At 36.5% G+C, this 24,287-nt stretch overlaps 1 protein-coding gene and 1 long non-coding RNA gene across 3 annotated transcripts; one reads left to right on the top strand and one right to left on the bottom strand.

Annotated features, from left to right (window-relative positions):
- Positions 1–4: 4 nt before the first annotated feature.
- LOC146922499 (mitogen-activated protein kinase kinase kinase 1-like) lies at positions 5–3,746 on the top strand. 2 transcript variants are annotated; one of them, XM_085715396.1, is made up of 5 exons: positions 5–60; positions 1,116–1,175; positions 2,391–2,501; positions 2,713–2,955; positions 3,252–3,746. In XM_085715396.1, the coding sequence occupies exons 2-4, from the start codon at positions 1,164–1,166 to the stop codon at positions 2,920–2,922; spliced, it is 333 nt and encodes a 110-aa protein (XP_085571522.1). In that variant the 5' UTR covers positions 5–60; positions 1,116–1,163; the 3' UTR covers positions 2,923–2,955; positions 3,252–3,746. The 2 variants fall into 2 exon arrangements, with proteins under 2 accessions (XP_085571522.1, XP_085571521.1); XM_085715395.1 differs by lacking the exon at positions 5–60 and adding an exon at positions 898–991.
- A 17,678-nt stretch (positions 3,747–21,424) lies between these two features.
- Positions 21,425–23,855, bottom strand: LOC146922498 (uncharacterized). The gene is made up of 4 exons (XR_015010855.1): positions 23,702–23,855; positions 22,935–22,987; positions 22,726–22,789; positions 21,425–21,942 (listed from the first exon to the last, which is right to left on the bottom strand). It is a non-coding gene; the product is annotated as an uncharacterized LOC146922498 (long non-coding RNA).
- Positions 23,856–24,287: the final 432 nt, after the last annotated feature.

The raw sequence follows: 24,287 nt of genomic DNA, 5'->3' as shown, positions 1-24,287 counted from the left end.
CAAGCAGGTAAGAATTCAAAATCATGGTGACTGGTTGAAGATGTAGCAGCCCTTGCAAGGGTATGAACTATCATATTTTCTTGTCTCCGAGATAAATTAACCAATAAAATTGTACTATTTGATTAAAACTCCATGGACCTATTCAAAGTTTGGTGAAAATCTAAAATCAATCGACTATTCAAACTTCAGACCATATATACCACTTTTGAATAAAGACTACCAACTGGTTATGACGATTTGCTATAGATCGATAGTTGCCCTTTATGAAGAACATAAATCGTCACTCGGGCTTGCTCGTTTTAGGTTGAGTCTGTGATTTTAAAACAGCTAAGTTAAGCACGGCATGCAGTTCAGCGTTAATTTATGGCTTGATACTAAATGATTATTCACCTTCACGGTATGCTCGTTCGCGGAGAGCTTCAATTCAACTACCCTGTTTTCCATGGCAAAGAAAGCATGTCGGATGAATTGTTAGGATCCCACAAATCCTAACCTTGAAAGATTAGGGGAAGTGAATTATTATTTGCCCGTGACTTGATTTATTTCAAAAGAATTTGGTACAGAAATGAGATATCATTCTCCTCTCAACTAGAGCATTCTCTAGTTCACAACTTTCACAAAGTAATTTCCCAACATTCTAAACAGAAGCTAGTCCTATTTATAGAACATGGGACTAACAAACACAATAACTACCTCAAACAGAAAGATAACAACTAAACTAATTATAGGTTTACAACTTTCCTCTTTTCCTGTAATAAATCCTCTTGTTACCTAACATAAGACGGATTTGAATTCCTATTTCCTAACTACTAAATAGAAGGTTTTGCTCAGCTTGTGTTTGGTTAATCCCTGGACCATGATAATAGTTAGTGATGTAAATACACGTACACACACCACTATTTTCCCTCCTAATTGAAGGGATATTAAATGTGCAAATATAGTAGTTGATGCTAATGGATCTGTCAAAGTTGCAGATTTTGGATTGGCAAAGGTGACCTTTCTACTCTGCTTCAGTTTCTGTCAAACTTCAACTTCAGTCATGGAATCTGCACTACCTTTAGTTGCATAAAATATAATTTCCATTTACTAATTTTACTGTTACTGTTGTTTTTCAGGTAACTATACTGAATGATGTTAAATCATACCAGGGAACAGCATTCTGGATGGCACCTGAGGTTTGCTTTCAATCTTATCTTGAAAGAGAATTATTGAATAATGGTTCATCATATTTACTACATTGTTTATTTAAAAGTTAAGTGGTTGCATCAATAATTGTTACATGTAGATTTAGTTTATGCTCTTCTTTTGCCTGCTGAATGAAATTAAATTGTCATACAGATACAGCTAGATTTAACGTTCTACTGATTTATGCTTGGTTTGATTGTTTCTGAAGTTATTGGGATTCTGACCTAGAACCTCAGTTCATATGTAAATAAATCTTTCCATACATAATTGATTAAGCAATTATGTGTTGTTTTAGCATCATTTAATAGGGTTAGTTGTAAAGCCGAAACAATAAATCTCTGAAGTGTAGCATGGACATCAAGATGTAAATGAATACAATTTAATCTATATGTATATGCAGATGCATTACCTTATAATAGGGTAAATTCTCAAAAAAAATAGGGTAAATTCTCAATTTGGTCTCTGAAATTGTTGGATTATATCAACCTAGTCTCCCACTTTATTGACATTCCAAAATGATGTTTGAAATTTCAAACATGTGTGATAGGAGATCCAGACAGAGGGACCGTCTTGATTGATATTTTGATATTCCAGGGATCATTTTGGGATACTGATAATAGGGAGGAATAGGTTGATACAACCCTACAATTACAACGACTAAATATTGTATTTACTCCTTTGATGACAATAAGTGGTTTGGCTTTGATTGTTTCATCTTTTGGCTAGGCCTAATAGTTACGCCTCTCTTTTTCACGTGTCCCATTTATTCATCATATATCTTTTATTAATTTTAGTAAATTGATGAAGATTTGTGTTTTGGGAGTTAACCCCACTTGTTCCTAGGGGAAGGGGGATCTGGAGGTCGGCCGAGAGGTAGGTAAAACCCTAGCCAGGAATCACACTTGGGTTCTCCCGAACCATTTGTCCATAGAGTAGAGCTCATTAACCACCTAAGCCCAATCACTTGGTTAAAAGGCTTCGGAGGGAATCAATCCTTCAACTAATACACTGCCAAATCTATGTTTTCCCACAGCGCCAGCATGAAACATATGATTAGTGATAACGGTGTTGTACATATTTGTTGGATTAGAAACCTTGAACTTGCCGGATACACACCTATACACAAACCTACAAAAAAGATTTTTCATTTTATGATTCTTATTAGGTTAAGCAGTGATGCTGAAGCTTTACTGTGGTTAATGCAGGTTGTAAGAGGAGAAGTTAAAGGTTATGGACTTCCGGCTGATATATGGAGTCTAGGATGCACTGTGTTGGAGATGTTAACTGGGCAAGTTCCATACTTTCCTATAGAATGTGTATGTATCATATTACCATTTCAAGCTCATAATCCAACTCTTTCTTTTATTTTTACCAGGCTATTAACACAAGATTAAATTTAAACGAATGTGACTTTTTGAAGTGTTATGCAGTTATGATTGATCCCTATCTCTATATAAAATTTATATGAAACATTGCATTACTGCTAGTTTTGACTTCCAAGCTTTGCTGAATATCTTCTGACAACAGATCAGCGCAATGTTCAGAATTGGAAAAGGTGAACTACCTCCAGTGCCTGATTCTCTTTCAAGAGATGCACGTGATTTCATCCTGCAGTGTCTTAAAGTTAATCCAGATTATCGTCCCACTGCGGCTCAACTCTTAGACCACAAATTTGTCCAGAGGCCATTCTCCCAGTCCTCTGGCTCAGCGTCTCCACATATTCCGAAAAGAAGTTAAACTTGTCATCTCCAACTATGGAACACAATGATGGTAAATATTTTTACGTACTACCTCATTTTACTGCCCTGTGTATGCATGAATCTGAATTATTATTGTTTTTTTTTTAAAACACTATTGTTACGACTGTCCATCCTTTCAAGAATTTTACGTACTATCTATTGGATGGAGATAAGTAAAAAATATTCGATGCTTGAAGTGCTAGTTTCTGTTGAATTGAATGCACATATGATGCATGCTTTATTTAAATTGGATGGAGCTCTGCTCAACTGTGTTCTAACCATATTTTGGTGACAAATATTCTTCCTAAAAAATTATTTCTAAAACAGGAGGTGGACAAGGAGACCAAATAAAGACTCCCTAACTTGTTTCCAGTGGAATTCTCAAATTGCAAATTACACCCATTCAAAGTGCAGCATGTGTTTATTTGATTATTTAACTCTTAATGACAGATCTGTTGTTCATTTGATTTTAAATGCTTCCAATGCTCAATAATCAACTTGTTAGAGTTGGTCTAAGGGTTATTATTGTCGCAATTGTTGGTCATGTTGTACCTTTTGATATCAGAGTTTTCTTGGTTGTGTAACTTGTGTTGTAGCATATATTTTTAGGCACTGCTTCGGTTCGAGTAGTCCAGTTTCCATAGAATTGGGGTGCATGAATATCATATTTAAGAATTAGGGTCCATGTGACATGTAATTATTTTGAGTAGTGTGTCATGTAATTATCTGTTGTATAATTATTACTCAATTATAATGTCTGTCAAAGCATGCTGAAATTATATTATCATCAAAATGTAATAGGTTACCTGAGTTTTCTACCAATTTGTTGGCTTAACTTCTGGGAGTAGTAGGGGCAGAAATTGGACATTTCTGTTGCTATTTTTGTACATGTTACCGGCATGTTCTCATTTTCAATTTGGTTTCTTTTTGTTCTTTCATGCTGTCTTTGCGATGATTCTTGAAAGAAAAAAACTATGTTCTACGACTGACAAAGGAAATCATGGCTAAATTATCCTACATTGGATTAGAAACCTTGATGAGTTTTTATATCATTTTATACTGTGACCTTCAGTATCAGACAGAGGTAGCAAGATTGCAAAGTAAACTCATTGATAGTAATCATTCTATTTTCAAGTATCAAAATTAGCAGTACAAGATTATTGATTACCTCTCTCTCTCTCTGCAATTCTCACCACATGCTCCTCCAAATCATCCAAATGTATGTTCAACTTTTGCAAAAGTGCAATGCTAGAAGTATTATCCAATGGTGTCACTTGCAGGCTATCCCGAACAACAAACTCTGATGTCCTGTTCACAGAGCCGTAAACAGATTCAGTTGTCCCATCATTTGATCTTCGAGTAAAAAAGTTTCATTGATCCTTCTTTTTTATAGTTTCTTTAAGGTAAATGAAGAATTTCTCCCCATTCCAAAAAGGTAAATGTCTAGAGGCAAAGAGAGTGGCACAAATTTGAGTCTCTGACTTTGAGATCGAGTATTAATAATTGTTTTTCTACAACTATACTTGAACATTCAATTTGTAGCCTATTAAATAGTATTGATAATTGTCAACAAGTTCCAACTCAAGTGGCAAAGATACCAAAATTGCTAGGTCGAATGACGTGATCGGGGTTTAAACCCTAACTCGTCCACTTTTGTGTTTGAGTTTCTAATGGTTATTGTTATTTCGTATATCTATTTAAAAAACAATAATTAATATTTATTTTTCTTTTTCAAAAGGCTCACCTATACTATGTAAAAAATGTTGAGAACCAAATACTCTAAATAAATTAGTCAAATAACAAACAAACTAGATGTTTGACTACATAAAAGTCAATGGAAGACTATGCATGAGTAAATGCCATGCTTAATAATTCAGGGAACTTTCCAAGCTACTCCCTTCTTTGATTTTTCTTTCTGATCACATGTTTTTGTTTTAAATTCAAACGAATTAGTTCTTTACAAAATTAACTTTTTTCCGAATAATATTCAACTTAACATGCAGAAATATGTTATTAGTTCTTGCAAATATGAGTTATTTGAATTTCGGTCCTTGCAGAAATAATTAATTTTTACTCCCCACACATAATCAATTGTGAATGAAGTAAACAAATGTAAATATTATATTATCTGTTTTTACTCCCTACCCTACCCATATCAACCTTAAGGAATGGATATATTAACATATTATTCAACATAGGAGGGAAGGAATTTATTTTAACAAACCAAATAATTGGCACAAGGCATGCCAGAGAAGAAAACAAAAGTTACAATAACATAGTAGTCTGAAGCAAAAGGCACAAGGCATGCCCGAGCACTCAAGAGGACTAAGCCACCAGTTATGATAACTAAAAGCAATACTAGTGCGAGTTGCCTTCATCCACTAAAAAGTAAGTATCTTAATATGATCCAGAAAAATAGAAGAGTTGTGCTTTCTTTGTGATTAAAAATCCTATTGTTCCTTTCCTTTTCAAATTGTCCAAACGCAAGACAACCATATTGAAAGCATAAGAGAGCGCCGCAATTTAGAAGCACGTGGAAGTGAACAACTTGATCCATAATAGCAAAAGGATCAACCGAAGAAAAACCAAGCCGATTGCAAACAAGGTACCAAACAGAACCCAAAAAAATGACAATCCAAAAACAAATGTTGTGCTGATTTTTGTATTACCGCAGTCTGACACATAGCCGAAAGTCATGAGGGATACTATGAGTGAAATCAAGACAAATTAAAAGAGGAAACAAAAAAACATGATCATAAGACAAAGAGTTGGAAGGGCCATTATCTTGCAAATCCATCTTAGTGAAACCAAATCTAACACACCACCTATGCTCATAAAAGTATTGAAAGGACCATATGCACTTAATATGGCACTTTATGTGTGATGATAACATTAATTAATACTAGCCAACATAGAGATTACATTCAACAACTTCTTCATCTATGTACCACATTACATGAATAAATCAAACCTGACATACTATCTTAAGTAAATGTGGGTATCCAAAATCTTTAAATATTAGGCAGTAATTTTTACAGCAGTATAAAAAATACATAGTTCATAAAGCATGAGCATTGAGCAGCCATTACACTATCAACAAGCTCAACATTTTCTGCATTTCTTGTTTATGTGCAAATAATTACCGTACTCATGATTTTTTATTGGAGTTTTGAATGACACCGAGCAATAAAATCGGGTGTCCATCTCCATATTCTCCATAGCAGTGTTAATGTTACTACTTTGTGGCTTGTCAAGCACGGTCTCCACATTCTTCTCCGACAAACAAATCAAGAATAGAAAATGTAGAACATATCGAAAACAGATCAAGAAAAGGTGGACGTCCTATAAAAAAGATTAGTAATTAGTACTTAGTAATTATTTACACAAGTTGATCCAAAAGAAATTTAATAGCTGAAAAATTAATTATTTACACAAGGTGGACGATGAATATAAAATTAGTGTGGCCTAACCTCATTAATCAAGGAAACTACAGTCCAAAAAATATCTTTTAGTATTGTTTTAATATGTGAAAAAAACTGCAATGAAAGCCAAACTTGCATGTGTCTCTATCTGTAATTATTTGTAGAATAACTTTCCAAGGTCGCAAACTGTTGTGAACAAGTGATTTTGCAACCATAGAAGCTGGAAGCACATGGCAAGAACAAGTTCTGCAGTTGGTTGTTGAAGGCGCACAGCTGCATTGGTTGTGTGCTCATTCGCCAGCCTCAAGTCAAGATAATGAAGTTGATTCGGTATGCTGCTCGATGCTACTTGACAATATAAATAGGCTTAAATATGTTATTCGTCCCCGCAAATAGGGGTCGCTTAAAATTTCGTCCCCGCAATCGCTAATCCTTTTTTTGCCTCTGCAAAGTTTAATCAGTTAAAAATTCGTCCTTTGACCCAGTTAATCACTGCCACGTCAGCAATTTACCAAAAATGGCATGGGAATTGACGAAAATACCCCTGGCTTATTTTTTTCCTTCAAATTTTTTTTTTTCCAGATTTTTCCCGAATTTTTTTTTACAATTTTTCTCCGAAAAATTTCAGTTTTAATTTTAACATTTTTTTGTCCGAAATTTTTAATTATTTTTTCAGATTTTTTTTAAATTTTTTAAGGAAAAAAATAAGCCGGGGGTATTTTCGTCAATTCCCATGCCATTTTTGGTAAATTGCCGACGTGGCGGTGATTAACCGGGTCAAAGGACGAATTTTTAAGCTGATTAAACTTTGCGGGGGTAAAAAAAAAAAAGGATTAGCGATTGCAGTGGACAAAATTTTAAGCGACCCCTATTTGCGGGGACGAATCGCATATTTAAGCCATATAAATATTCTTGTATTTTCGCCGTCCTAGTCCTTTGTTCCATTAAGGTTGAAGGTGAGAAAAACACAAGAAGGGGGTTGAATTGTGTTTTGAAAAATGCTTCGTTTCTCCTAAAAGCGAACACACCGATCGAAGCTAAGTGAGACGGCTTGAAGTGATAATCGAATCTAAATGCGGCGGAATAAAACGAGAGAGAGAAGAAGAACGACACAAAGCAATTATATTGGTTCCTTCCACAATCCGGAAGTAGTCCGGTCCCCCTTGCACTTCCAAGGAGATTTCACTAAGAGTAATATCGATTACAATTGCTCGAAGCACACAAGCAAAGACTTCCTTTGCTCGAAGCACACAAGCTAGAGACTTCCTTTGCTCAAGAACACAATCAAGAGACTTCGCTCGAAGCACAACTTCCTAACTAAACAAAATTACACGAGAAAATTGTTTAAGGTTGAACACTTGATATACAATCAGAGGTGCTCACAATGTAAATCGGATACGGACTCGATGGACTTAAGAATTTCTAAGATATGACTTTGAGACACGTAAATTCTAAGTGAATGCGAGAACAATTTCAGAGAGATTTGGCACTTGTAAAAATATTGAGAGTCGATTTGTTCAGCATTACCAAATCTCTAGGTCTTCACTCCTTTATATAGAGGTGTGAAAGAGACGTTGTGAAATTGCCGGCAATGAAAGAGTCGTTGTTGAAGCTTGATCTTTCACCTTTGATCTTTTGCACGATTTGGTTGTTGTCCTATGAAGAACTAATTTGAAATCCATTCCTTATCCAAAGGAACATCTATGCAGGCGAAGCCGTATTCTCGGAAGCTGTTTTCTTGTCTTGTAGCGTGGACACAAAACGAGTAGTGGAGAACGTGGTTGTACAATTCGTACAAATGTCAACGCTTTCGTCCAAATTGCAAGCACATGCCTTCAAACACCTTTGAAATGACCGTTGCAAAATTCCACTAATCCTTTGTTGCGTTTTGAATCCAATAGGCGACTTTGCGAGTGATGATTCTTCAATTCTTGAATCTTTGCAAATCCGGTTGATATTCGACTTACGGTGAAATAGCTTCGATGAGCAGCTTCGATGAGCTTCGATGATGCGGCTTACGATGATACGACTTCGATGATACGACTGGACCTCTTTGTCTTCGGGAGCACTATTCTTCAGAGCACTATTCTTACTTCGAAGCGACTAAACTTCGGGAGCGCTTTTTCTCTTCGTGCAAGTTGCCTTCGAGGAGCGTCCAAGCTTCAAACTTTGTTGTTTCCTTTGCTCTTTATTTGCTCATTCAGAACCAATGATGATGTAACTTTTTAATTATGGTCATGTACACTTGAACAAATATTCGCTAGTCCAATTTACAATTTTTAATACCTTGTTATCATCAAAACTCTTTAAGGTTCATTGTTAAACACATTTTGTTCCAACAATCTCCCCCTTTTTGATGATGACAAACAAAAGTATTTAAAAAATTGATCAATTGTTGTTAATCTAATTAACAAGTTGACTTTGGGGTTACGAGGTTTGTAAGCTCGTAATCTGAGGTTTGTAAGCTCAAACTCCCCCTTTGAGTACGATAGTCTTTAAGGTGAGGTTTGTAAGCTCCCCTAAGTTCTATCCAGAGTTAATTAAATTCATTTTTCGCACAATAAAATTATCGAGCTTTAAAAAATGAATCATTGAAAGAATTAACTTATAGATAAGAAGAATGGTTCAATTAATTTTACTTGAATTTTGATACTCCTTCTTTTGTTCATAGCTTATACCAATAAGGTAAAAAATGATAGAAGTTTTTCAAAAATTTCAAATGCCATTAATGGGGCTCGAGCTTTTAAATACTTGTCACATATACTCCCCCTTTTGTCATTATCAAAAAAATTGAAAAAAATAAGCATAAAAGACAAAAAGATTTGAGAAAAACTCAAACATGAAGAGAGTATAATAGGAAAATAACTAAGTTAATCAGAGCAATGTATATGAACAAGAATATCCGGCATTATACATAAATCGAAGCGGCTTAAGCGATCGGAACCATTAAGCATTCGAAGCATAGAGAAATAAAACAAGATGGTTTCGAAGCAAGGACTAAGAATTTAAAACAAACAACAAACAAAAGATAACACTAAGGTGTGCAACTAAGAGTTGGTTTGTTGTTGTTTCTTCATCTTCTCCATTTCTTCAATTTTCTTCGCAAGCTGTTCTTCAAGAAATTGTTGCCTTTGGAGAAGAGCCTGTTCCCTTTCTCTAGCCTCTTCGCTGGCTGTGCCATCTGTTTCTTCGAAGCTTACACAACCTTGCTTCTCGGTCAAGTAGTCCATTTCTAAGAAGAAGGGCTGGTTTGCCGGGAGCGGTGTAGGATTTCTAACTGCGAGACTCGATTCGGATTTTTCCATAAGCCTTACTGAAGCTTGCTTGACTACGATGCACTTAGCCTTTATGTCTTCAATAAGCTCACCGCCGGTTCGAAGTGATGCCCGGGAATCTTCATATGCACTTTGGTGAGATCAATTGACCTTCTTTGATCCACCGGATTATGCATTTGACTTAGGATTGTGAGAAGCTCGGCGTTAATATATCCGAGATTCCGGGATGTTTGTGGGTGGTTGTTCAAGGGTTTCAAGATCAGAATCATTGTGAGTAAGGTCCCGAACGGGGTTAGGAGCTTGGAATGGTAATGTGTGTTTGTGTTGGGGTTGAGGTTGATGGCCGGTCGAAGCAATGTGTGCGGTAGAGGTTAGGTCTTGGACATTGACTTGAGAGTTGTCAATATCCATGGGAGTTGGTTCGGGGAGTGTTCGGGTAAATGTTGAAAGTCGGTTTCGGTTTCGGTTGGTGATTGTTGTGGTGAAGTTGTTGTTTGATTGTTGAGTTGGGGGTCAATGGATGCTAATGGTGATTGTGGGGGTGTTGTGGGTTTATGTGGTTCAGGTGTTTGTTGATGGGGGTTTTCTCGAAACAACTTTATCGAAGCTTTCCGGAGTTGTCTCGCAGGCTTTTTCGAGGTGGATTCAACATTTTCTCGAGTAAGACCATGTTGAGAGGTGGAATATTGAGAGGTTGAGGGTGATGGCGAAGGATTCCACTAATAACTCTCTCTCTGCTCGGCCATTTCAGCCAACTTCTCATTGATTATATGACCAAGCCGGTTCATACGAGCTTGGTGAGAGGCTCTGTGTTGGTCTTGGTTGATGTTGAATGGCTTTTTACCGGTTTTTGAAAAAGTTGAGCTAAGGGTATATCATCATCGGAATCATCGGAACTGCGATAATGATGAGGATGCGGAATCTAATGATATATTAATTACCTTTTCTCGGTTCGGGATCGAATCCTCTTTGCGGACTCACCGTCATCGGCATCGGTTGCTTGGCCACGAAACTACGGACTCTTGTAGCTCGGCGGCAATTTCCAATACTTTTTCGGCTTTCTGCCTTCTTTCCTTGTAAGTCCTTTAACTCCAAATCGGAAAGCGGCTTCGGCCGTCATGGTGATATGAGGAAAATCCTTGGTCCTCCTCAAGGTGGCTTCCTCTTCCTCTTTGGTATAGCTGGTTGTACGGGAGCAATACCAAAACTTAGGACTACACAAGAGTTGTTGTCTTCGGCTACCTCTTCAATTGATGGCATTGCGGAACCACCAATCTTAAGCTTGTCGAAGCGTGTCTTGCCTTCTTAGCGGATTCTTCAACCTTCGGATACTCTTCTTTGGTCATTTTCCTCTTAGCTCTTCTCGCCTTTGCTAGAGGCACGGTACCACCATACATTTCCTCGGGTACCTCATCCAACCCGATGACCTCTTTGGTTGCCACATAGTGTTCCTTGATGTACCTCATATGTACTTCAATAGGATCCTGTTTGCGGATGGGTGGAAAATCCCTCATAAGATCGAACAAGACATGAGATTCACTTAGATCGGTTCTAAGTTTGGTGACCTTGCCGATCGGCTTCATATTCTTGAGAGTTTGAGCATTTATGAATGATCCGGTCTTTGTATCCGGCATCCGATGTCTGTGTAGCCTTGAGTTCGCTTAAATTGTCCAAGACACCTCCTTGATAGAATATCTACGATAAGAGTCTTCCATAAGGAACCCGGGGCCTTGGTTTATCCTTGGTGACTTCTGTTTCGGACACTCTACCAAGTACTTGAACATGTATTTGGGCACGTTCACCTTTTCCTTCTTGATGAGGAGTCGGAGAAAGACCTTCGAGCCAAATTTGGTTTCTCATTATCACCACATGGAAACAAATCCTCATTCGCGAATCTTCGAAGCATCTTAGTTTCCATGTTTAATCTCGGCATATTTCTTCTCCTTCTCGAATTGTATATAACCAAGTTAGCTCTTTCTTTCCAAATGCGTTGTTCGGCGAAGCACTTGAAAGATCAATTCCGTAGTAATATCCGGACGCTTCAATCTTAAGAACAACTTCTATCTCGCCATTGAGTAATTCTTACCGGAATACCGCAGATACTTGATCTCGATTTCATCTTCAACAAACGGCGCAAGACCCATTTCTTCTCTTGTCTTCCCTTCTAATTCGGGATACATTAACACCATCGACTTTCCTCACTAGGGATGCCGCTCTGTTGTAAAATTTTGCTCTTACCCGAAGTGTCTAACCGAGCTTCATATGTTGGTCCATTCAACATTTTGAAATAATGCATGAGTCCTTGCTCTTCATAGTAGATTCCGATCCAACACTTATGAAAAGCCGAGAATAAAAATCCACCGGATTCTCTATCTCGAACTTGTAAATCCCATTCTTCCAATTTCATGCTTCTTCCTCTCGTAGTCATATTCGGGGACCATTCGTGAAGTAGATATTGAACCTTCTCGTTGCGAACTTGATGATGCCATTTGATGATTGAAGAAGATTTGAAGAAGATGAAGATTTTAGTGGTTCTAGGGTTGAGAGAATGCGCTTACTTCGCAAGAGGTTTGAAAGCAAATATGTTTGTTGTGAGTGAGTAGTGTGTGAATTGACAAAGTGTTAAAAGTAAAACGATTGCAATTCAAAAGAGACAAACAAACATAACATTAATGACAAAATTGGGGGCGCGTGAAAAGTACTTTCAAAGCTATTAAATCATCATTGCCCTTTTAGTTATACACCAACACATACGGGCCACGTCGAAGTTCACGAGTAACTACCAAGTTAGTGGGCCGAAGTTACTTTAAAAAGTAACTCCCAACGTTTCCACTAATTCAACTATTCGGAAGCAACAAATCCAGCTTCGGACTTCGAATGCCGACGTCGTTATTATCGAAGCGAGTTTTCCTCGGAACCTCAATAAAGAGCTTACGATGGACTACGCTTCCGAACCGACTTCGAACCTAAAATCCTATTCGGGAGCAAGCAAGCATTTAATCGGATACAAAGTGCATGTTCAAATTTTTCTTTATAAAATCAAATCTTTCAACGAGTTAAAGGCTTAGTAAATATATCAGCCCATTGATTTTCGGTATCAATGAATTGTATATCTAAAATTCCTTTTTGAACATAATCTACGACAAAATGGTGTTTGATTTCAATGTGCTTAGCTCTTGAATGCAAAATTGGATATTTAGACAAACATATAGCGACGATATTATCACAATAAATGGGAATACCGTTAGCGGTTATACGATAGTCTTCCAACTGATGTTTCATCCAAAGTAGTTGTGTACAACAACTTGCAGCTCGAAATGTATTCTCGCTTTGTAGACATAGCAATAGTTGTTTGTCTTTTGCTAGCCCAGGATATAAGATTATCACCCGAGAAATTGACAATTGCCACTTTGGTTGACTTTCTTTCAATCCTATCACCAAGCATAATCGGCATCACAGAATCTAATTAGCTTATAATCTAAGGATTTCTTATAAAGGAGTCCAAGATTAGTTGTTCCTTTCAAATACCCGAAGATTCTCTTGACAAGGCGATGCATATGAGATTCTCTAGGATCTGATTGGAATCTTGCACACAAGCATACACTCGAATAAAATATACGGCCTAGATGCGGTGAGGTATAACAAAGAACCAATCATACCTCTAAACAGGCAATTCTGGTCAACTTTAGCTCCTTCATCTTCTTTAATTAAGGTGCACGTAGGGCGCATTGGAGTGTTCATCACTTTACAATCTTCAAGTGGAACTTCTTCGAAGCTCCTTTGTATACTTAGATTGATGAACATAGACTCCATATTTGCATTGATTAATTTGAATGCCCGGGAAGAACTTCAGCTCTCCCATCATGCTCATTTCAAATTCATCCCGCATTAACTCGAAAATTCCTTGCAAAGAGATGCATTAGTAGAACCAAATATTATATCATCAACATATATTTGCACAACAAGAATATCTTTCCCAAGGGTCCTTCGAAGAGTGTTGTATCAACTTGTCCTCTTTTAAAATCATTCTTGATTAAGAAATTACTTAGTCTATCATACCAAGCTCTGGGAGCTTGTTTCAAACCATATAGTGATTTCTTCGGTTTAAAAACATGGTCGGGATATTTAATATCCTCAAATCCAGGAGGTTGCTTGACATACACTTCTTCTTCTATGACATCATTTAGAAATGCACTCTTGACATCCATTTGATATAATATTATGCCATGATTAATCGCATAGGAAAGAAGTAACTGATTGCTTCCAATCTTGCAACTGGAGCAAACGTTTCGGTGTAATCAATGCCTTCTTGTTGACTATACCCTTGTGCAACAAGCCCGGCTTTGTTTCTTGTTACTTCACCTTGCTCATTCAGCTTGTTTACGAATACCCATTTTGTTCCAATAATGTTCTTGTCTTTGAGGTTTGGGTACCGGATCCCACACATCATTTCTTTGAAATTGATTCAACTCTTCTTGCATAGCTAGGATCCATCCATCATCGAAAGTGCTTCATCAATTGTTGTAGGTTCAATCATTGAGATTAGTCCAATCATTGACTCTACTTGTCTGAAATGTGATCTTGTTCTTCTTGGATTATCTTTGTTTCCAATGATTAGCTCCTCGGGATGTGAAGACTTGTGTTTGAATGTGTTTGGGAGGATGCGCTTTGATGTGAGCCATCTTGTGCTTCATCGAAGCGGCTTCATCTTGCGCTTCGATGTGGGTTCACTTTCCGGACTATCTTCGGATTCGGCTATCCGATCGTGTTAGGAGTAACTTCAGAACCTGTATCTCTGCGAAACTTTCATCTTGCTTTGAAGTTTTATCTTCAAGCTCTTTGTCATCAAATCTAACGTGCATAGATTCTTCAACACAGAGTGTCTACGAATTATACACTCTGTATGCCTTTGACCTTTCGAGTAACCTAAGAAGATTCCTCTTTGGGCCTTGGCATCAAATTTCTTTAGGTAGATCTTGTTGTTCAGAATGTAACATGTACATCCAAATTGATGAAAGTAAGAGATATTGGGTTTTCTTCCTTTAAAGAGTTCATATGCGGTTTTCTCCAAAATAGGTCTAATATAGATCCTGTTTTGAACATAACATGCTTTGTATTCACTTCCTTACACTTAAAAATGTTTAGCCAAATTGTTTTCATTGATCATGGTTACGGCCATTTCTTGTAAAGTTCTATTCCTTCTCTCTACAACCCCATTTTGTTGTGGAGTTCTAGGAAGAAGAGAATTCATGGATAATTCCATGTTTTTCACAAAAATCTTCAAATGGCTCATTTTCAAATTCTCCACCATGATCACTTCGATTTTCAAAATCTTTGACTCTTTTTCGGTTTGAATTTGTGTGCGTAAGTTACCGAATACCTCATATGCATAATCCTTACTTTTCGGGAATTTCACCCAAGTCCATCCGTCGTAATCATCAACAATGACTAATCCATATTTACTTCCATATAAGGATGCAGTACTCACTGGTCCAAATAAATCAATATGGAGTAATTCTAAAGGTCTTGAGGTTGAAACAATGTCTTTGGTTTTAAAAGATGATTTCATAATTTTCCCTCTCCGACATGCACCACGAGTGCATCTGAATGATAGTCAATGTCTGGTAGCCCTTTCACAAGTTGTAACTTACTAAGCTTAGAGATTAACCTCCAGTTAGCATGTCCCGGCCTTCGTGCCACATCCATTTCTTATCATTCAGCGATAGTAGGCAAATCACCTTTTGATCACCGGTTCGGAAAAATTGATTTTATAGACATTGTCAACTCTTTTTCCCTTGAACACAATGGATTTGTCTTCCTTGTTGATTCTTGTACGGTTGGGTTTTTCAAAAAGCACATCATAACCATTATCACAAAATTGACTAATGCTCAAAAGGTTATGTTCAAGACCATCTACCAACCATACATTATTAATTGAGGTAGAGGAATTACCAATAGTTCCCGTACCTATGATCTTGCCTGTCTGGTTGCCTCCAAACTTCACATTTCCTCCCTCTTTCATTGTTAGGCTGAGGAACATGGACTTGTCTCATTTGTCATGTGTCTTGAGCAACCGTTGTCTAGGTACCATGATCTTTGCTTTAGCACTTTGCTCTTAGACATACCTGCATCATTGACATTTTTAGATTTAGGTACCCATTGTCCTATGGGTCCTGGAAGGTTAGTACTTAAGGCTTTACTCTTCACTTCTTGTACCTTGTCTTTGTGAGTTGGGTTGCTTCGATTAACCATCACCTTAGGTTTTGGTACTTCGAAGCGGTAATCGTCTTCTTCGAAACTTAGACTTGAGACCTCGGATTTTGGTTTCACTCGTACTGCTGAGGAATAGGTTACTGATCTTTTCAGGATCCTTACCTTTGAAATCTTGGAATCGGATTTGATCATAGCCTTTGACTTAGAGTTCTTTGGCTTTGAAGTAATCTTAGCCTTAGAACTAGAAGCTTCAGGTTCTAATTGAACAACAAGTTTCCAACTCGGCCCCTTCGGTACAAAAATGGTTTTCGTACCTTCCTTGATGCATTCACAACAAGATTTTTAGGTTGGTTTTCTCAAGTTTCACTTCGGAAAACCAATTCCTCTGCCATTGTTCTTGTAAATGCTATAAATCATAGAAGCCACTCGCTTCGTCAATGCCGAATATAATAAAATCTTCCAGAGCAATTTCATGGTTACTTAAAGATTTTTCATTACACTTATCTTGTAACTTCCGACATAAGAACTGCCGATCTTCATACGTTTTACACATGAAGTCAAAGCCCCTAAGTCCTTGTTCGAAGCTTTCGGATCCAATAGAGTTGATTTTCTCTTGTTTTACCAAATCAGCATATTTTTCTTTTAAATCCTTCAACTCATTGGTTCTTACTTCAAAATGTGTAAGGAGTTCTTTAAGTGACTCAACAAGTTCATCTCTCGGGAATTTTGGAATATACCTCGTTTTCATCTTACGAGTCGAATCGATCCAAATTTTCCGAAGTTGTTGTTGCTACCAACCCAACAGCTACCTTTGCATCTTCATCGGCTTCCACTTTATCGGATCCGCATTCACTTCCCAAATCATCCTGTGTTGCCATTAAACTCTGCTTAATCTGCTTCTTGAATTTGCTTGGTTTGAATGTAGACCTCTTTGACTTGTCCTTTGACTTTTCTCTTTGAAGATCGGGGCATTCGGCAATGAAGTGTCCAGGGCTTCTTGCGGTTGAAGCATCCCTTCGATCTTCTTTCCTTGAGCTTCGGAGTTACCCCTTCGGCAAGAAACTTTCTGTTCTTCTTGGCCGGATGCGGAAGTCTGTTTGAGAGCATGGCCATTTCGGCGGCATCCGGTTCGAATCCGAACTTGACCGTTCTTCCTCTTCAGATTCAACCACTTTGAGAGCTTTTGATGACTTGCCTTTGGATGGAAGAGCTATTGATTTACTCTTCTTAGTGGACTCATGTTCATTAAGACTTAACTCATGAACTTTGAGAGAACTAACAAGATCTTCGACACTTAAAGTGTTTAAATCTTTAGCTTCCTCAATGGCGGTCACCTTTGGTCTCCACACGGAAGGTAAGCTTCGAGTATCTTGCTTACATGATCGAAGCAACATAGCTCTTCTTCGGAATCTGTAGCCCAGAGACTAAGGTTTGAAACCTTGAGTACATCTCCTCAATAGTTTCATCATCCTTCATCTTGAATAACTCATAATGATGTACAAGCGGAGAGCCTTTGCTTCTTTGACCTTTTTGCTCCCTTCATAATTTGAACGAGAGAGAAGCAAACATAGCTTTAGCGAGTGGATTTGTCACTCATCTTCATGTATTCCCGCTTTGGGTATGGCAGTGACAAGGGCTCCTCTGATAATATGATGCTTCTTGTAGAGTTTCCTCGGTTGGAGTATGTTTCTTTCTATCCACAGCAGCTCCTTCTTCATCAAGGACTAAATCACCAACACCATCTTCCGAGAATATCCCATAATTCTTCATCTAGGCTCATGATGTAATCGTAAAAGTTGGTCTTCCACCAAGAGAATTCTTGACAAGATCTCCATTGAATTTTGGAATCTTTCCAACACTTTGGATTTCTTACTATCACTATAATCATGAGAGACATTTTTATAGCTAGTATCACTAGAACCGGTAGGAGGAGGAGTAGACATGTTTTTCTCGGATCTTTGACTGTTGCACCGGTTAAGTGTAACACAACAGACCAAGGCTCTAGATACCAATTGAAGGTGAGAAAAACACAAGAAGGGGGGTTGAATTGTGTTTTGAAAAATTCTTCGTTTCTCCTAAAAGCGAACACAACGATCGAAGCTAAGTGAGACGGCTTCGAAGTGATAATCGAATCTAAATGCAGCGGAATAAAACGAGAGAGAGAAGAAGAACGACACCAAGCAATTATCTTGGTTCCTTCCACAATCCGGAAGTAGTCCGGTCCCCCTTGCACTTCCAAGGAGATTTCACTAAGAGTAATATCTCGATTACAATTGCTCGAAGCACACGAAGCAAGAGACTTCCTTTGCTCAAGCACACAAGCTAGATACTTCCTTTCTTCAAGAACACAATCAAGAGACTTCCTGCTCGAAGCACAACTGCAAGAGACTTCCTAACTAAACAAAATTACACGAGAAAATTGTTTAAGGTTGAACACTTGATATACAATCGAGAGGTGCTCACAATGTAAATCGGATACGGACTCGATGGACTTAAGAATTTCTAAGATATGACTTTGAGACACGAAATTCTAAGTGAATGCGGAACAATTTCGGCGAGAGATTTGGCACTTGTAAAAATATTGAGAGTCCGTTGTTCGGCATTACCAAATATCTAGGTCTTCACTCCTTTATATAGAGGTGTGAAAGAGACGTTGTGAAATTGCCGCACGGCAAAGAGTCGTTGTTGAAGCTTGATCTTTCACCTTTGATCTTTTGCCCGATTTGGTTGTTGTCCTATGAAGAACTAATTTGAAATCCATTCCTTATCCAAAGGAACATCTATGCAGACGAAGCCGTATTCTGATTTGTTTTCTTGTCTTGTAGCGTGGACACAAAACAGAGTAGTGGAGAACGTGGTTGTACAATTCGTACAAATGTCAACGCTTTCGTCCAAATTGCAAGCACATGCCTTCAAACACCTTTGAAATGACCGTTGCAAAATTCCACTAATCCTTTGTTGCGTTTTCGAATCCAATAGATAGCTTTTGCGGTGATGATTCTTCAATTCTTGAATCTTTGCAAATCCGGTTGATATTCGGCTTACGGTGAAATAGCTTCGATGAGGCGGCTTCTGCGGCTTACGATGATGCGGCTTCTAATGATACGGCTTACGATGATACGGCTTCGATGATACGACTTCTGGACCTCTTGTCTTCGAAGCACTATTCTTACTTCGAAGCGACTAAACTTCAGAGCGCTTTTTCTCTTCGGTAGCAAGTTGCCTTCAGAGCGTCCAAGCTTCAAACTTTGTTGTTTCCTTTGCTCTTTATTTGCTCATTCGAGTCAATGATGATGTAACTTTTTAATTATGGTCCTGTACACTTGAACAAATATTAGCTAGTCCAATTTACAATTTTTAATACCTTGTTATCATCAAAACTCTTTAAGGTTCATTGTTAAACACATTTTGTTCCAACAAAGGTTACCTAAGAAAATTATCCAGAGTAAAGTGATGAGACTTTGAAATTGGAAAACTTGTATTTATGTTAATTTCTTCTAATTCAAAAGAGTGGAAGAATGCTAGCTACCATTTCTCTTCTAAAGTCTGTGGATTTATAATTCATATTTGTAAAGAAGTTGATAATTTTTTTGTATAGATCTTCTAAGACTTATAAAAACGAGTGTCATTTTCAGCCAAAAATCGAAAATTCAGGTCAGTTAATTTAATTACCATGTGAATTCGCAAATGTATTAATTTACTTACAAGGGTTAAGGAGATTACGTTTTCTTCCAAGGTTAACCTATGAATGTTATTTTTAGTAATACACATAAATTAATAGTCCAATTTATTGGAATTTTAATTCCTACACTAGTAAAATCATGTATTTTGATTGCTTCAAAAGGCCGATAATATATCATTGAAATATTGTAAATTTGCAACATAACATACCTCATTAATCAAGGAAATCACACTCCAAGAAATATCATTGACAAACGACAATGGACATTGTAGAACTGTTCCAAGAGGTGGAGATTGTAGACAACTATTTAGCCGCAAAGATTAAAGGAAGACATGTTAATATAATTAATAAAATTAAATAATAGAAGCAATATGAATGAAGAGAAAAAGTGGAGATTTGAAGGGATATATACATACATATGCATATACATTGAATTTGAAGGAATGGATCAAGTGAGTTGAGTAGCACCGGCGAAGGATTGAGTTTTAACTTTGAACCCTATTTTATGTTGTTGAGACATTAGGGTTCCAAGTGGAAACTATTTTAACGTGCAACCAACCGTATTTGGAATGGATTTGGTGGGTCCATATGGATAGGCCTATGTTTTTATCCCTAATATATAAGTTTGGTAGATACGTCTCAAAGTTTTTTTCTTGGAGGACTGTTCTATATGACAGGAGATTTAGCAAAATGGTCGGTTACGTTATTTTGCTCTCTAAACCTATTTTTCACCCAATTCTTGATGTGAAGCTATGTAATTTGTTTGGTTATGAATCTATGTATCTGATTTAAGTAATCTACAACAAACTTTTGTACCTTGTTTAAGATCTTTGTTTACATAATTTGTTTGTTTAAGTCCTTTTCTATTTTCGGTTGTTGAATAAGGATACAAAGCATTTGCATGTGTGTTGATAAGCTTATATATCACGTTGGTAACCCACCAAAAACTAAGAATTAAAATAACAAAGGGGGAATAAGATAAGAGTAAAAGTAGGTTAAACTTATGCTTTCATGTCGGTGCACCAAACAACAGATTGAGTCGTAATATGATGTTCTAATCATATCATGTTTCCTTATCATGCGCACCAAACGAACCGTAAAAGATTTTCAAATGTAAGCATCAATCCTACGTTTTCAATAAACATATGTTCCTTTCACAACAGCCCCTCTGATTGCCAACAATACTAGCCTGATTTCTAACTCATTAATAAAAAAAATGTGATTTTGAAGGCTCTAAATTTTAACATTAAATATACTAAGCGTGCTATAATAAAAGAAATAATATGGCAACCTCCTTTACCTAAATGGAACAATTGTAATACATATGGTGCCACTACTAGAAATCCTGGATTAAGTGCTTGTCTAGCTTTCTTATAAACTAGACTCTTGACCCGTGCTATCGTACGGGTCTATTTGAGTTGATGACTCATATTTTTTTAACGAATAAATGCTAACAAATATTTTATTAACATATTAAGTTATGTTTTTTGATAGATTATTAACATATTAGGTTATTGCTAAAGAAACGCTTAAATTATATTATATGATATTTGAATTACGTTAGCAATGAGACAATCAAATGTATTGATATATGGAACACAATAAGTTTATCACAACTTTTACTATTATAATGAAAATTTTATACATATTAATAATTAACTACAAAACATTTTGAAATATTTCTTTTATAAACTACATTTAATGTTAATGTTACGTCTATATCTTCATTTTCCTCAATAGTGACCAATATCTTCTAGTCTTTCTTTGTATTACTATTAAGGGATCATTGTTTTTGAAATAAAATCTATATAGTAAATTAAGCAGGGAATTATCATCAAAATGAGCTTATAATTAGAGGCCTAAGGACACAATATCTAAGTCATATTTAGGCTTGTGGAGTTTGTATCGTTAGTTCTATTTGTCGAATGTGGTTAACTATAATGAAATAGCAAATACTATTCTCGTCGAGTATGTGCAAGACGCACAAAAAACTCGCTGAAAAAACTAAAAAATATACAAAAAGGTGCCGCAAATATACGGAACACCCAAACCCCGGAAAAAACTCCAAACCTCCCAATATGCGACAAAGCAATGACGCCAAGGTATACTTGCAAAGAGCAAGCATACCCCAGTATCACTCCCTAGCTGACCCAACAGACCTGGCAGCCACCTATCAACAAAACGGCACAGCAAAAAACACCACATGGGCCAAACCGACACGCCTTAAAAACCCCAACAAAGCTGAATCGCCTCACCCAAAAAAAACACCGGCGAATAGCACCAAGAAAAACAGAGAAAACCTGCTGCAGCATCGCCAAACAAAGCAAAAATAGAAAAACAGCAGTAGTAAAAACTGGCAGTAGACACTATCTTCTTCGGTTACCTTAGCAAACAATCCTGGGGAACCCAACACCACTCGTAAAACACTATAAGGATGAAAACAAATGTAAACGAATAAGAAAACAGAAAAAACAAATGAACATTTACACCAGGTATATTGTTATAAGAAAACACCATAAGAAAACAGAAAAAACAAATGAAGAGACCAAATCATTTGTTACATACGAGGATGTCATACACTACCAAGTAAACTCCAAGATTATGAACATTTACACCAGACCTACTGCAAACATATATGTACACACAATAAAGGGACTAATTTGCATGGTTTTACATACAAATAAAGACATAAGAAATATCTTTTCACAACCGGCAAGCAATGGTTGATAACTAACACTACCAATTAAAATGGAGTTTAGCAAAAGTAAAATAAAGGATTTTTATAGATTGAAAGTGAACCAAGAAAATAGTGGGAATCTCAAACTGGAGGCAAAAAAAATAAAACTGATTTATGTAACCTCTACAGGAAGCCTTTAATTTCGGAGGTTCAGACTACTTATTTTACACAGTAAGTTGAAAACACTGCAAAAATAAATGATAAATATACATCATACAAAACCCATAAGCATTTACTTAGAAAATGAACAAAATCAATTGAGCATGGCACACATTAATTTTTCCTCTTTAGTTGTCAAACAGAGGGAAAAAAAAGGAAGGAAATAAGAACAAAAACAGATTATAAAAGCTGTAAAAAATTGAAGAAATAAATTAGTGATTGACATAAAGAGAGAAGGGCACACAAAAAATTATGAGAATCAACTTCAAGAGAATGAAAACAAAAGAGACTAATAGAGATAAAAAAAACTCACTGCCGTAGCTTTAACCATTGATCCTCCCATCCATTGCAACATGGCGCATGATGCAATCTAAAACCTAAAGTAGAAATGAATTAAAAGTCGAAATCAAAACTGAATTGAAATAGTATAATTAACGATGGTTTTCTAGTCTAGATATTTTTTCTCTTAACTCCAGATGTAACTTAGTTACATATTGAATAGCAAGGAGAGAAAGTACTTACTCTTTCAGAGAGAATCAATTCAACATAGATGAACAAAATGGGAAGAATCAAAGCTACATGAAGATCAAAACAGAATAAATATATCAATAAAAAACCATTAAGATAAAATAGTATAAATGCAAAGAAACATATCAATATCAACAAATAGAGAACAAACATAAACCAAGCAGTGCCAAGAGGCGGCAGCGATGCAAGGAAAAAGAACTTGAAACTCAACTTCTAGAAAGAATCCAAATCATTCTTTGGTAGCCACAAATATAAGGTTATATTCACTCTTTTGCAGGCAACATGACACTTCAAACCCCATATAATCATTAACATTTGAAAGCATAAGCAAAATCAAAATATGAAATGAAAACTGCAATGATTTAACCAATAAGAATCAGGAAAGCAAACCAGTTAGCAGAAAATGTGTCAAAATTTTCTCTTCTGTCACTATATAATCTATTCTGAAATCAATAATTTAACCAATATTGGTTAAATTCTGAAATCAATGAATTAAAAATTATCTGAAATCAAACCAATATTGGTTAAATTCTGAAATCAATGAATTAAAAATTATACTCAGAAACCAGTTTCCCCTGTAAAATACATTTTTTATTGAAAAATTAGACTCTAATTAAATTAATTTTTTCTAGGTATACACATGAAATTAAAAGAAATGAATTGGAAGCAGGAAATAACATGTAGGTATGGTGTGGACAAAGATAGGCTTCAAATGCAACAACTATTCAAGGAAATAAACAGCGAAAGAAGTGAAAACTTACAAAAAGGTTAGAAATAGAAAAAGAAGAAGCAGGAGCGAGAAGATTTTCAAGAGCATCAATAGCCTCCGCATGCGGACTCGTCTCGGCATAGGTCCGACTCGGCGCCTCCGCATGTTGAGTTCGTCATTGATTCTTTGAGTCCGATGAACGATTCGTGTTCTATAAAATCGAATAGAATTTAGAAAAGTGCGTGCGAAATTGAATTGAAATTAGGGATTAAGAAGAAAAAATAAAAAACGGAGAAATGCATATATAAAAAATGTATTACCGAGAGATGAAGCGAGTTTTTTGAAGGAGGTATTGAAGCAAGTAATTGCCAAAGATTTGAAAAATGAAAAGAAAAAGGAGTGATTGTGAATTTATATGGAAAGCGGTGAAAAAAACAACAAAGAAGAAGAGAGAAAGGTTTAATGGGAACTAACCTCGAGAAAAATCATAGATAAGTAAAGAAAAAAAAAGAAAATATTTGGGTTTTTGTTGAGGTAGCATGGATGATCACAAACTAATGATGCAAATTTATGGCCAAAATTTTAGGGTTGAGGATTAGCATTTAATGATGCAAATTTAGAGTCAAAATTTTAGGATT

Source organism: Medicago sativa, chromosome 5 (genome assembly GCF_051527215.1).
Source record: "Medicago sativa cultivar Bolivia chromosome 5, Bolivia_mono, whole genome shotgun sequence".
In the NCBI taxonomy this organism is placed as follows: Eukaryota; Viridiplantae; Streptophyta; class Magnoliopsida; order Fabales; family Fabaceae; genus Medicago; species Medicago sativa.
The sequence above is the reverse complement of the archived record's forward strand: the minus strand, read 5'-3'. Positions and strand labels throughout refer to the sequence as shown.

Bases quoted from the DNA above. Each gene is read 5' to 3' on its own strand.
- LOC146922499 (XM_085715396.1), top strand. The intron at 2,502-2,712 runs GTATGTATCATA...TTCTGACAACAG, and splicing joins CATACTTTCCTATAGAATGT to ATCAGCGCAATGTTCAGAAT.